Below are 15,553 nucleotides of genomic sequence, written 5' to 3'. Positions count from 1 at the left end.
TTCTGGGAAATTAAAAAAAAAAAAGATAAGTTTTCAAACTGAAGTGTAGAAGCCTGTGAAAAGAGCTACATGCTTAAGTCCTTAGGGAAAAAATATTATCAAAGAAAACAGAAGAGCTGTGGATAAATAGCAGAGAAAACTTGATACAATCTCAATGGCAACGTCAAGTGTCAATAATTACTTTATTAACATACAGTGAAATACAATGGGGTTATAATTGGTGTATATCCATGTGGACCTACATTTGGTAATTTAAGAGTTCACTGCAAATTAAGAAAAACCAGCATCTGTATATATGTACACAAACACACATGAAACTTAATCCTTTTAAAAACGTAAGAAATGATTCCATTTTAACATGCTACCCTATGAATGATTAACTATATACGCAGATAAGCACACAGAATTTACATCTGGATGGCTTTTATTCTGCCATTATTTTCTTGAATTTTTTTTGGGGGGGGGGGATGGGCAGTGATCATACATGAAATACCTCTTACAATAACTTTTTAAATTGTTTAAGGAATTACCAAAAATTTAAAATTCAAAATCCTACAGGCACTCTTAAAAAGGAAGAGTAAGGAGGGGCGCCTGGGTGGCTCAGCGGGTTAAATGTCCGACTTTGGCTCAGGTCATGACCTCGTGGTTCATGAGTTTGAGCCCCACATCCGCGCTGACAGCTTGGAGCCTGGCGCTTGCTTCTCATTCTGTCTCCTTCTTTCTCTGCCCCTCCCCAACCCATGCTGTCTCTCAAAAAATGAACATTTTTTTTAAAAATGGAAAAAAAATATGGAAGAGTAAGCAGAAACTCTAATAGAGCAACATCTCACTTATGATTTGGGTTTTCATTTTAACTTAGATATTAAGGAGCCTATTTTATCATTTTAGAGACATTATAGAGCAATGTTTTCAATTTAAGGGATTAAAAAGTTCTTGTGTATCTCATCAGAACTCCCATGGTAACATACTCTGTACCACATACTTTTGAGAGAGAGAGAAAAAAAAAATTAGGAGGCAAAAGAAGAAACAAATCAGGGACAAGCACAATTCCTCAAGTATAGGTGATAGATTACCTGATTAAAAATATCTCCTCGTACAGCTTCACAGTCTACTTTGTATTTACAAATCAGGCAAGATGCTGTTGCAAAGGACCCTAAAACAACCAATACAAACATGCTTTATTAAAGGACATACCACAAAGGTTATAAAAAACTCCAAAGGGGAATCTCAGGGATGAATAATTAAAATACTTGTATGTAATAAATACAGAATCCAATCCTCAATTACCAAGATGTTGATATAGTGATATGTGTATATATATACACTTCCTAAAGCTATTCTTTTTTCTGTTGTATTAAGTGAACTCTACCCACAACATGGGGCTCAAACTCAGAACCAAAGATCAAGAGCTACACATTCTACTCTCTGAGCCAGCCAAGCACCCCAAAATTATTTTTTTCGATAAAATAAACCAACTCCTCCAGAGCTAAAACTCTGCAGAGTTAGAAGATTATTAAAAACAATTCAGGAGCACCTGGGTGGCTCTACAGGTTAAATGTCTGACTTTTTTTAAAAGCTTATTTATTTAATTTAAGAGAGTGAGCAGGGGAGGGGCAGGGAGAGACAGGGAGAGAGAGAATCCCAAGCAGGCACTGCACTATAAGTGTGGAGCCCAAAGTGGGGCTTAAACTCACAAATTGTGAGATCATGACCTGAGCCAAAATCAAGAGTTAGACTGACTGAGCCACTCAGGTGTCCCTTGTCGGACTCTTGATTTCGACTCAGGTCATGATCTTGTGTGGGACTGCACCCCCCGGGTGGTCTCTGCTTCAGCAGTGTAGGGCCTGCTTGGGATTCTCTCTCTCCCTCTTATAATGAATAAATATATTTAAAAAACACAACAGTTTAGATACTTTAAAGTCTTCTAAATTTCTAAATTCTATACATCTAAACTACCTTGTTCCTTTAGTTTCATACCCTAAAAATTTATTTTCCTTACATAGCTAACACGACTTTTGTAACCAAAAAAGGTTATTTAAAAGAAAATGGAATATAACCGCTACACCTTTTGAAACACAACAGAACATTAATCTGATGTTTTGTACAATTAAGTATCAAGGCCAATACTTCTGGTTTCACTTTCTGCAGTCTACTTTTTAAAATTTATCCACTATTGATCAGTATATTTAACATGACTAAATAAATCTCCATTCCTGAATGGTAGCCTATTTCTAGTCCTATTTTTTCCTATTAAATTAACTAAATAACAGAAAGCAACTCTGAAGTTTACGAACCATGACACTGAATTATCCTTTGGATTCCTGCAACCTGTTCCAGTGTATCTATGTTCTGAGTATAGTTCCGAAGTAGTTTTCCTTCCTTATCTGACAAGGCTATGAATTTGTGACAGAGAGATGGTTGGAATTGTCCAGGATATATTTCCTACATAATGCAAAAGGTAGAAAAAAAATTGCATTAAAGAATTAAGTGTAACACACATGTCATATTAGGTTTAACCAAAAAACCACCATGATAGTCCCCCATGTATAAATAAATTAAAAAACAGTACATGAGCATCTCAAAGCATCTAGATGGTTGCAACACACACCTACAAAAGGACTGCTGCTGTTATATGTATAAAACTCAGCAATTAGTGAACTTGGCCCCTTGAAGGAAAAAGTCAACCCATAAGCATCTCTAATAAATGTTAATAAGATATTTTAATAAAAGAAGAAATATACACCTGAGTATATATCTAAATTTTGTTGGCTGCAAATTCAGGTTTGTTTTTTGGGGGGTTTTGTTTTTTTTTTTTAAAGGAAAAAGAAAAGTTTAAGTTGAAATTAAAGATATCAAAGGTATGGTGACTTCTTTTAAAAACTAAAAAAGGCACTAACACAATATTAAAAGTTGTTTATTCATCATTCATTATAAATATCAACCTGTTGGAAGTTTAAAGCTAAAGTTTTAATTCCTTACCAAATTGTTTTCCTTCCACTGCACAGGCACATACTGGTATAGTATAGAGTTGCTCATGAATGCTGAGTTGCTGGATTTTGTGTGTGTGTTTTTCCCCCCAAATAATGCTTCAATGCTGTTTCTTCTTTAAAAACAAAGAATTCAGATATACACATGGCAAAAAGATCAGAGAGAAAGTATCAATTTTGGTCCTCTCAACTATTGACAGTGTTTTTATTAAATTTCATTTAGTTAAGTGACTATGGCAAAGGAAGTTTCTTCTCTACTTTTTTCTTTAAAGTAGTAATGCTACCTACTTCCTTACCATTCATTACAGCCTCTAACATATAACAATGCTAGCAAAAAATCAGACACAACCGTATGTCCATCAATGGGGGACCGGTTGTAGAAATATAGTACGTCCATAACAGTGGAGTATGCAGCCATTAAAATGAATGTGAGAGGTCTAGATGTACTGACCTGGAAAATGGTCCTATGACTTGTGAAAAAAAGCAGGTTAGTCACTAGTGTGTAGTTTTGTTTCTGTTGTTTTGTTATTAAGCAAAATCAGTCTTTATATGCACATGTATATGCACATATAAACATCAAATCAAGGAGGATACAAACAAGCTATAAAATTGAGGTGGGGAAACTTACAACTTCTGACGTTATACGAAAAAGTTTAATAAGGTTATTATACTTTACTTTTAACCTACTTAACATTTCAAATTTTAAAAAATCTACAGGGATACTTTTTACATAAAAATAATAAGCAACTCTCATTATAAAAACTACGATGTACATGTCCAAAAGCAACTAATATGTTTTACAAAAATCCAAAAACTCTGCCTCACATTCAAATTTTTATCATGAATTTCATTGACAATTTTGCAATGTAAGAAACAGACAATGCATATAAGAAAGAAGTAACAAGTGATGGGCTTATTAAAGCTGTGTTTCATAAAAAACCAAAAGCTACATTATGCTTTGAACTACTGGACTGTGCTATACTAACCACAATGCTTTGTTTTCTACATTTAAAGGATTAAACATCATAGTAGCTTACTTATTACTAAGCTCTCTGGAAACGGCTGTTTTTACAAAAAAAATTTTTTTACAACGAATACTACAATATGCTAGGCTACAAACAATAGGTTCTAAGATAATAAGGACAGTGAGAACAGCATGCCTAACTCATGATACGAGTAAATGAATACCTCCAGCGCAGGCTTGGAACAAGTATACGAAGACTCTACCTTCCTGGAATGACCTTATCTGTGCCTTATCATCCTTTATTCCCTCTATTTTTTTAAAGTAGGCTCCACACTATTTATTATAATGCTGTAGACCAGACTGAGGACTGGATTTTTACATTTTAATGGGTTGGAAAGGTAACCAAAAATGAGAGTTCCACAAAGAAAATCACATTAACTCCCTGGCCCTATACTGAAGTTTGCAGACTCTACTGTAGACATATACATCCTCATTTTGCAGATGAAAAACCTAAAACACAGAAATAACTTGCCAAAAGTCACAAGAGCCAGTACATAGCAGAGCTATCATTCAAATCCAATTTTGACACCAAAGTGTGGCTCTTAACCACTAATGCATGCTGCCTTTTTAATTTTTGATCCTTCAACATTAAGCTTACGATTTCTCTTTTAAGCTAATAAGCACCACTGCTACTAGGTATTCCAAGCTAGTCTAGTAAGACTAGTCTAGTAAATACACTTTGGGGTGCCTGGGTGGCTTAGTCACTTAAGCATCCAACTCTTGATTTCCACTCAATCATGATCTCACAGTTCCGTGAGTTTGAGCCCCACTTTGGGCTCTGTGCTGACAGTGCTGAGCCCACCTGGGATTCTGTCTCTCCCTCCCTCCCTCCCTGTCTCAAAAATAAACATAAAAAGTATATATACTTCAGAGGTTCCTGGACAGCTCAGTCAGTTGAGTGTCTGACTTCGGCTCAGGTCATGGTCTCACAGTTCGTGAGTTTGAGCCCCACACTGGGCTAGCTGCTGTCAGCACAGGGCCAGCTTCAGATCCTCTGTCTCCCTCTCTCTCTCTCTGTCCCTCCCCCACCCTCTCTCAAAAATAAATAAAACATAAAAAAAGAATACACTTTATTTTGCACATCTTCATGGAGTTACAAGCTGGAATTCCAATTACCTTCTACTTAAGAACACTCGAAGAATGCATGATCTCTCCACAAATCAGCATAAGAAATAGGAAAATAGGAAAAACAGCTAAGAATAAACAGGCAATTCAAAGATATACACATGGCCAGTAGTAAAAAGCAATCATCTACATTAATAAACAAAAACAAATTACTAATATGGTAAGAAGATACTAACTTTTATCTATAAAACTGATAGTTGTATCCACTAATAGGAAACTAAATATATTATTGTACAACTATAATACTACGCAGCCTTTTCTTAAAAATGAGGTGTATCTGTTAAGTGCCATTATGAAACTATTTCCAAGAATATTTAGTACAAACAAAAGGCAGAGAAAAGTGAGTATGATTCTGTCGGTAATTATTTTTTAAATATTGAAAACTTAATGAAAATGACCCACTCCTATATACACAATTTTACTCATTCTTTTTCCTGGAAAGATACCCAAGAATATATCCTATAATAGTGATCTTTGAAGAAAGATATTAGAGGTAGAGAAGACTAAAGGGGGACACCAACTAAAATAGGTGTTATACCATTAGAAGATGTTCTTAAACCATAAATACAACACACACACAAGCGTTTTTTTTTTAAGTATCTTAGTGCTAATGATGTATTGTGAAGGGTTTTGAGGGTGGGGAAGGAGCAGGGGCATGCTAAATCAGCCTTCTACTACACTTCTGATAGTATATTTTATTCCACCTTTCCAGGTAATAGTGAGACAAAACATATCAAGACCCTTCGCAATCGCATGTTCAGGAATTTATCCTAAGAACACTGGAAACATACCAAAAAGGATAATCCTAGCAACACTATTTACAATAAAATTAAGTAGGAAGGACCTAAAATGTACTCTTGTGAAATTATAGTACACCACTTGATGAACATTATGACCATATCATTTTATTAGATAAAAAGTTAATTAAATAGAAAATATAAAGCAATACACAAGAGCCCATTTTTATAATAAAAATATATATTCCAGCTATAAAACTATACTTACATTTATACATATGCAACCCACATACACATAGATATTAAAATTGTCTTCAGATAAATGGGGCTGTGACTTTCGGGGGGGTTGCAATTTTTTTAATTTTTAGGTAATGAGCTAATTTTAAGATTCCTTAACTTTATAACTACAGAATCTGTTGTTTGCACATTATCAAAAAAGTGATAATTTACTGAATAATATGTAAAGATATAGGATTAGAATAAAGTTCATAAAAATTCAGCTCTTATTTCCCCCTCTACCTTTTCTTCTTGATTTTTAATCATTTTAGGGTAAAAAGCATTCATTGAATTCAATATGGGATAGCACCTATACTCTGAACACAGTCCTTTTAAATAACAAAAGAAGTTATGTGTCCTCAGTTTCACCTTAACTCCTAATATAACCACTCATTTTTAACAATACCAGTGAATTATTTCGGACTCCTGAGAACCATGACCACAAATCATTATCATTCCAAACCCTTACTATGCAGGAGGATAATGGTTCAGAACACGGCTACACAGCTTTAATGCTGGGTTTCATTGTTCTTATGTACAAGAATTCAAAGAGATAACCACAGGTAGGCACACTGTAATACAGCTGTGCTCAAACTGGGAGCAATTTTACAGGGGATATTTGGCCACGTCTGGAGGCATTTGATTGTCAGGACTGGGAGTGAGAGTGTTATTAATAGCATTTCAGTGGGAGGAGGCCAGGGATGTTCCATATCCTACAATGCATAGGAAAGCTCCTGACAGCAAAGAATTACCCACCCCAAAATGTCAATAGTTTCAGAAGCTCCTCTAACGGGCCAGTAACCTCTTTAACACACTTCTCTTTTACTTGGAATTTGTCTAAATGAAATCTATGTTTCTTCTCAATAATTATATACAATCAATGCCTCCATACATGTACAGAAATTCTTTCCTTCCAAAATGTCTAAATTTCACCAGTGATATTTCCTCTTTTCATGACTTCATATTAAATTCACTTTCTCATAACTGAAAAAAACATAAGCCATTTTTATGAATTTTCTGCCCAGTTAGAGAAACTGGTAAAAAAATTTTGTTAGGAGTATGTTATTTATGTAGCATTTTAAGAATCTAGTAAAATACTGTGTAATATATTACATACCCTCCCCATCCTCCATTTTTACATATGATCTTTCACTCTTTGACCGTACTTATTTCCCCCTTAAGCTTTTCCCTATTTTTAGACCCAAATTAACTGTTTTTTACCATTACTATCAATTCTTGTTTTGTTTTCACTTTATTAACTATTATACGTAAATTTTCAAAACTTTTATTTTATACAAGTGAAAAATGCTGCCTCTCCATACTTGTCTTCTCCCAGGTGGCATGAAAGATGTAGACAACTGATTATAAAACATTATAACATATTAACAGTGTGCCATTTTTACTGTAACTCACTTATTTTCTCTTATGCAGTCTAGACTTCTATTAAGTATAATTTTTAAAGTTCCTACAACGTGTCTTTATCAGAGTAATTCCTAGTTGCTTCTACAGATTCTTATATATCAAAGCTAATTTAAGCTACAACCGAGTACCCACTTTCTGCATGAGATAACTAAGGTTTCTTACCCTGGCTATTTCTATTCTCAGTTACCATGTTTTTCCGTGCGTCAGGTTACTCCTTTACAAGGCCACTTAATATATACTTAAAAAAGGGAAAAAAGCTGACAAGTTCATTTGGGCAACATGTTTCCTCTCAGAATAGAATTTAAAGCAAAAATCTAGTGAGCAATATATAAATGCAGTAGTGAATCAACTTTTATCATCGAATATAAGATCAAAATAATTTCTAGTTACTTGCTGGCCCTCTACGTGTTGATTTCTGCTAACTAGAGCTATTATAAGTGTCCTAGGTCCAATTCAAGAAATCTATAATCAAGTGATATTTCATTGTTCTTGAAAAGCATGCAGTTGTACCACTAGTACTGGAACATTAAAGCTTTTCCAACTTATAATAAATAGACCATATGGTTTGAAAGTAGCACTCTTTAATTAAAATTCAGGTTCATTTAATTTCTAGATTTCTGAAAAACTAGTCAATAATACAGAAGACCCTTACCAAATATACTGGAGTTTAGCAATAATAATTTTACAATTTCTCTCCATAAGACTACACTATAGAATAAAAAAATAACTCCTGGGCATGGTATAATGTAAACTTTATACTTTATAGGAAAGCTGCCCAACAGAAACATGTGAGCCATGTACACAATTTTAAATTCTCTAGCAATCACATTAAAAGCATGATTTTTTGACACAATATCAAAAAATTATTTCCACAAAGAGTATTTGTTAATACAGAATATAACTATATATTTTCTATTTTTTCCATACTATGTTTCCAAAATCTCGTATGTCTTCCACTTTTACATCACATTTCAATACTTAAGTGGCTAGTGGCTTCTGAACTAGACAAGGCAGGCCTAGAAAGCTAGAGCAAAATAAAGCAAACTTGACTAAAATGCAACCTAAGAATCTTCACCCCTAATCACAAATTTTTTAGGCAAATCCTCATGTGTTAAAACCTGGCTACTATAAAACACATCAAAATGAGATGACAATGTATTATGACCAAAAAATATTAAAAATCAAAACAGTAATGTTACTTTCATATGGCTTACTAACCTCTAAAACAGTCTGAGGGATATAAAGGTCATTACTAAAGTGCAAATTTGAAAAATATGAAATAATCTTTTTTAAACAAAAGCCCAGTCTTGAAATGAAAAGCAAATGATAAGTCCTTCTGGGAAGAAGGAAATTCTGACTAAATAACTTTATTTCAGTGATCTTACCCTACCACACTCCTAGCACCCAATTTAGTGGACAATAAATGGTAAACTTAAGATGACTAAATGTGAATAAAATATATTTTCATGAAAGGAGACCAAAGAACAGCTAAAAGACTTCATAGTACCTTTGCAAACTTGAAGAAAGGTCTTGGATCTTTTCTGAAATATTCAATATCAAACATTGCTTGAGGGTCTGGAAGATCTGGGAAGTCTATTGCAAGGCGAGCATAAATACCATCTCTTGACCTGAAGTCAGGTATTCCACAAGAAACAGAAACCTGAAATAGGCATGGCATAATTTGTACAATTAAATCTTTTACCTCTATATTTATAATTACTAGTTCTTTCATCACATAATTAGGGAAGAACTGAAAATATATTTTACTTCAAAATTTATTTCAGGGGGATGGGGGTGGGTGGCTCATTCAGTTGAGGATCTGACTCTTGATTTTGGCTCAGGTCATGATCCCAGGGTCATGGGATTGAGCCCTGCATTGGGCTCCATGCTGAGCGTGGAGCCTGCTTAAGTTTCTCTCTCTCTCTCTCTCTCTCTCTCTCTCTCTCTCTGCCCTCCCCACTTTCTCTCTCTCAAAAACATTAAAAAATACTATTTATTTTGGGGAACAAAAATACTGCCCTAATTTCAAATTCAAATAAAATCCAAACAACCGGTATAATGAAATCCACCACATTTTCCATTCATAATGGGGTAAGGAATTTTAGGTCAGGCTATATTTTTTTTCAGGCTAATTTTAAGCCTTTAACCAACAAATTAAAGGAACTGCAATTTGAGAACAGAGTAAACCATTTCAAATTATTTTAACTAGAAAGCAGGCAAGATTTTCGATCACAAATATTCCCAAAAACAAAAACTATAAAACTGTCATCTGGTCAGGATTCTACTATTTCAAGAATATTAAATTCCTATATTTTCTTTAAAAACACTATCACAGGGGCATCTGGGTGGCTCAGTTGGTTGCTTTCAGCTCAGGTCCTGATTCCAGGGTCATGGGATCAAGCCCCATGTAGGCTCTACACTTAGTGTGGAGCCTACTTAAGATTCTCTTGCTCTCTGCCCCTCTCCCTGCTCATGCACGCTCTCTAAAATAAATTAAAAAAAATTTTTTTTAACTCTATGGAGCTTAAAAAAATTTTTTTAACACTTATTTTTGAGAGACAGAGACATCATGAGCAGGGGAGGGGCAGAGAGAAAAGGGACACACAGAATTAGCAGCAAGCTCCAGGCTCTGGAGCTGTCAGCACAGAGCCCGATGCAGGGCTCAAACCCACAAACTGTGAGATCATGACTTGTGCTGAAGCTGGACGCTCAACGGTCTAAGCCACCCAGGCGCCCCTATGGTACAGTTTTTTAAACCTTAATGGGTATTTCAAATAGGATTTCAGAAGTTAATTACTTGTTTCACAATTTTCAGCGTTGACTCCATTTTGACCTCAGAGTAAAACTAGTCTAAATCACATCTGGGAACAAAGCAGAATGATACCTGATAATCATTTATGATTAACTAGCACTCTTCCTTAACTCAAAATGGCAAAAAGCAGGACTGAATTTTACTCTAACAGTTGCCCTAGGTCACTAACTTGTAACATACCCTGTATTCAACACACAATAAGAGCCTTAGGTAGCTAGTTAAGTGTGAACCCAAAGTAAGACAAATGAAAAATGTCAAGCCACCACAATCACATCACCTTAAACTAAAATGGAGGAGAGGTAGGAAGCTGTTGCCTTCCCAACACTAAGTTATTTTACTTGTGAATACCAATTAGGTTCCTGGTTTCCCCATAAAGATGCAACAAATATCCAATTCTTCCATCAGACCCTGACACATTTTTTGCAACCAGACTTCCCTGCATTTCCTTTAGGAGCTATAGTTTAATGTAAGTAAAAATCTTGCCTTAACTCCTCTTAGTGTGTTAACAAACAAAAACAAATCTTTTTTAAAGTTGTTGGAGAGGTTTTTAAAGAACTGAACCAACTTAACTGCTGCTGCACTTTTTAAGCAGTTTACAAACACAAATTCCCCTTATCATGTAGGAAATTCTTCTACACAAGAAAAATGTTTCTTCATTAGAAAAGGTTTAAGAAAATCATACACCACCTCCCCCTTTTACTAGTATTATATACATCTTACATACCCCAGCTCCTGTTAGAACTATTATTTTTTTGCACTCTTGCAGTAATTTCACAGCATCTTCAATTGTATTAATATCTTTTCTTTTTTTCCTTTTTGGTGGTTCTGAAAGGATATTAATAACAATCTGCCACAGTGTCATATCATCCAATTCAGGTGGAGGAATTGTTTCTGGTAATAAATCTTTAAGAATTGTTCGAGGATCTGTGCCAATCATGAGATGTTGCTGAACAAAAGTATATGGACCTGTATCAACAGAAAAAAGAATTAGATCTAATCCACTTCCAAGTAATTCAAAACCTCATTTATTTTCAAGTAGTGAAGTACCAATCTTTAAAGTTTTTTTTGCAAAGTAAGAAAATGCAATATAAAGGTATTTCATTCTTTATGGCTAGTGCTCTCCCCTCAATGATATTAAGGAGATCAAATCAAGAGTTGTGCCTGCCCCTGGAGTTCCTGAATCCAGCCTCATCTCTCCTGTTTCTAAGAATAAAACCAAAATTTACTCTTCTGATCATTTAATATTTTCTCTTTCAAAAATATATTTGTCATGTTAGACTTAAAAAAAATTTGGGGCACCTGAGTGGCTTAGTTGGTTAAGCTTCTCCGACTTCAGCTCAGGTCATGATCTCAAGATTAGTGAGTTCAAGCCCCGCATCAGGCTCTGTGCTGACAGCTCAGAGCCTGGAGCTGCTTTGGATTCTGTCTCTCTCTCTCTCTCTCTCTCTCTCTCTCTCTCTCTCTCTGTGACCCTCCCCTGCTCATGCTCTGTCTCTATCTCTCAAAAACAAATAAATGTTTAAAAAAAAAAAAAAAAAAAAAAGAAAAATTTAGGGGGCACCTAGGCGGCTCAGTCTGCTAAGCATCTGACTCTTGATTCAGCTAAGGCTCTGATCTCATGGTTCATGTGATCGAGCCCCAGGTTAGGCTCTGTGCTGATGACAGAGTCTCCTTGGGATTTTCTCTCCCCCTCTCTCTCTCTGGCCCTCCCCTGCTCATGGGCTCGCTCTCTCAAAATGAATAAACATTTTTTTAATGTAGTATGTTAATTTGATTTAGATCAAAAGACTACCAGTATTAATTCTTCAATTGCTGGTAATAATCACCTTCATTTACTGAATGTGTATTTAATGTCAGGAACTGTCAGTTATCAATTCACGTAAATTTTCCCTGAAAGAGGTTTAACATAAGAAAAAAAACATTGAGAGAGGTAAAACAGTTTCCCCAAGATTACCCAGTTATGTCTTGGATGGAAAGCCAGAACGCACACCCAGAGCTGTAAGCCAAATTTCATGCTCTAAGTAATTTTATAAGTTTCCAAAACAATTGTTTCTACTTCTGCAATTTCTTTCATGTTTTTAATCACTTTGAGCACCATCATTTGATGAAAAGCCATGGAAAGATAAATGTTAAATCACAAATAAAAAGAAAAGAGTTAGGTTATCCTCTTGAGCTATAAAATACTAAATATGTATTTTAAGAGTCTAATTAACGACCAATTTTTAATGCTACTGGAAATGATATCCACTTTGTTTTAAATGTTTTATTTATTTTTGAGAGAGACAGGGGAGGGTCACAAGAGAGAGGGAGACCGTGGATCTGACGCAGACTCTGCAAGACCTGGGGCTCAAACTCACATACCCATGAACCGTGAGATCATGATCTGAGCTAAAGTTGGAAGCTCAATCGACTCAGCCACCCAGGTGCCCCAACAAATGACATCCACGTCTAAATCTCAAATTCTGATTGTTGCTACTATATAGGAATACAGTAGAGTTTTAATAATGACCATATATCCTACAACTTTGTTCTAATCATTTAATTCTAGTAGTTTTTGACGTTCCCATCAAATTTCTATTTAGATGATGTCTTCTGCAAATAATAACAGCTTTCCAACTGCCTTTCTAATGTTCTAATGTAGATTCCTTTTATTTTTCTTGTCTTTTGTAGTAGCTAGAACCTCCAGGACAAAATTGAATAAAAGCAGTAAAAACAAAAAAGGAAAAAAAAAAACCTACCAAAATCAAATTTCTACAGCTAAGAAATAGAAGAATACACAATAATTAATAACACAACTTATGTACAAGAGTTCTAAAAATCAATTAAGGAAAGGTACTACTCCCAAAAGCCCACAGGAAGTCTATATACGATTAGTATCTTCTAAAATTTTTCCAGTAATAATCTTCAATTTGATCTTCACCAATCTCCCAAAATGATACATACATTATTGATACTTTGAGTATTCTTGATTTTTCCCGTGAAATTTCTTAGATCAGTTTCCCAGTTTGAGAAAACCAAAAATAGACTAAACACTACAGACACTAAACAGGAAATAACCACCACTGTTGAAAGAGTCAAGGTACTTTTCAAAGAATGAGAGCACATTAAAAGAAAGATCATTTTCAAGATGCTTCTGTTATAACTTTGGTATAAAAACCTGATAGTGTTCTCTACTTCAAAATACTTTCCCATTTCATCCACACACTTAATATTTATTGAACACAAACTGTGTGCCAGGCACAGACCAAACACTATACCAAACAGTCAAAATCCCTGCCCCCATGGGCTTATATTCTAGCACAGGAAGTAAGACAAGTCGTTGTTAAGAAGTGAGAAGTGTTAAAGAAAAAACAGATGTGAATTGAGGGAGAGCAAGATACTCTAACTGGAGAAAGAGTATTCCATGCAGAGGGGTACAAGTGAAAAGGTCTGGAGGTGTGAGAAGGACCTGACAGAAATACCAGAGGCCAGCTTCCATGGGGTTGAGCTGTTTAAATACCACCATACCTATGCGTGGCCTTGGAGTCCAGTCACTAGAACTTGCATGTGAGGCTCTATCATCCTCATCACTTTCACAGGAATGAAATCCATTGGTGATTATTTCATCACCAAACAGAAGGTTATCTGCAAAAGAAACCAAAGTAACTCAAGGAGGCTGAAATAATCGGAACCTAAATGCATGCAGATCTGTAACAGATATGATGTGAAGATTTTCACTGAGTAAACCACTGAACATTCATTCATACTATGTAAAAAAAAAAAAAAAGAAAAGCCCACTGGGTCACCTGCACCATTCATAGCAGCAGTATGTCTTCATCTTTAGGGATTCTGCCCATAATGTAAAACTTACAGTTCATCAAAAGCTAGAAATAAGTTCACTGTAATTAATCAAAACACAGAAAGTAATAATCTAGTAGACTGATAACGAAAAACAGAAATGCATGAAACCTGTCAAAAATTTAACAAGTCATTCAAATATAACTACAATAATTTGCCTTTCCCTTATATAATACCAGACACAAAGACTTGTCTTTCCATCATTATTCATTTCCCATATTAAATTGTATTTATTGAAATAAAGGGTTTTTACTAATGCAGACCTTAATGCTCGGGTATGGCCAAATGGTCCACTGATAAGATTTACTGATAAAAACAAACATCCATCCAAGACATAAACTCCTACGATCAAAATTATGAAACTCTCAAAGATGACATGACATAGACAACGAACACATCTGCTCTAGCATGCCAGAAAAATGTCAATTCGTGTTTCTGGGTTACCGATATGCACACAGATGAAATGACACCTACTCTAAAAAAAAAATCATAAGCACAGTTAGAAAAAAGTATTATTTATATTAAGTATTCAGGTACTACCATGCTCCCCATACCCAGCATTAATTACACCTCAGAATGGTAATCTCTTTAGAAAAGTCTTTGCTTTTCAAATTTTGCAGACTATGACCTTAAAATTTAAAACAAATTTAAAAGTAAACGCCTTCAAGGAAAAAAAGCCACTAATGGTACAGGTGTGTCAGTTTGCAAAGACAACTGCAAAAGGCAAGGGATAGGCAAAAGTTGCAGACTTCAGTGCGGAGGGAACTGGTGTGAAAAAGCGAACGATGTTTAACAAAAGCAGTATGCTAAGAGAGTAAGAGGAAAGAGAAACTTACTTTAAAACCAACTGCGGGAGCTAGGCGGCCCGGCGGCTGCGCAAAGCCGCCCAGGCGGGCCGTTCAGGGAGGGAAAGAGGGAGAGGAGGGGGGGGGGTACTCGGGCCGCTCCCGCAGCCGGGCCAGCAGCCCGGGAGGCGCACCGCTAAGGGGGCCCGCGGCGGGGAGCGGGACGTCGCAGAACCAGCCCTTAGCCCCCAGTCCGCCCCACAGAACCTCCCTCACCCTACACTGAAGGGGCCCGGCGAGAGGGAGGAGAAGATGCGCAGTGCCAGCCGCCCGCGCCCTGCGCACCTCGGTACCCAATCGCCGCCGCCGCCGCCTCTTCCTCCTCTTCGCCCTCGTCGTCGTCGTCGTCGTCGTCGAAGTCGTCGGCTGGCGGCGGCTCCCGGGTTAGGCCCTGTAGGCCCGGCCCATTGTCTCCTTCTCCGGCCGTCGCCGCCTGGGCCTCCCGCTCCCCGCCCGGCGCCGGCGCCGCCGCCGCCTCCGCCTCCCGC

At 36.3% G+C, this 15,553-nt stretch overlaps 1 protein-coding gene across 3 annotated transcripts in view; it reads right to left on the bottom strand.

Moving 5' to 3' along the window:
* SIRT1 (sirtuin 1) overlaps window positions 1-15,553 on the bottom strand; it is a 60,204-nt gene that overhangs the window by 9,976 nt on the left and 34,675 nt on the right. Inside the window, exons 2-7 of one of the 3 annotated variants that reach the window (XM_029931762.1) lie at window positions 15,351-15,553; window positions 13,891-14,007; window positions 11,108-11,349; window positions 9,079-9,231; window positions 2,295-2,442; window positions 1,074-1,153 (exon numbers count right to left, since the gene is read on the bottom strand). The exon at window positions 15,351-15,553 is cut by the window's right edge and continues 42 nt beyond it. In XM_029931762.1, the coding sequence (XP_029787622.1) occupies window positions 1,074-1,153; window positions 2,295-2,442; window positions 9,079-9,231; window positions 11,108-11,349; window positions 13,891-14,007; window positions 15,351-15,553 (943 nt within the window). Of the gene's footprint in view, window positions 1-1,073; window positions 1,154-2,294; window positions 2,443-2,979; window positions 3,104-9,078; window positions 9,232-11,107; window positions 11,350-13,890; window positions 14,008-15,350 lie in introns of those variants that run through there. The other 2 variants (XM_029931760.1, XM_029931761.1) reach the window with 2 other exon arrangements.

The sequence above is a fragment of the Suricata suricatta genome, chromosome 2 (assembly GCF_006229205.1).
Source record: "Suricata suricatta isolate VVHF042 chromosome 2, meerkat_22Aug2017_6uvM2_HiC, whole genome shotgun sequence".
NCBI classification, from domain to species: Eukaryota; Metazoa; Chordata; class Mammalia; order Carnivora; family Herpestidae; genus Suricata; species Suricata suricatta.
This window is presented reverse-complemented; position numbering and strand designations above follow the sequence as displayed.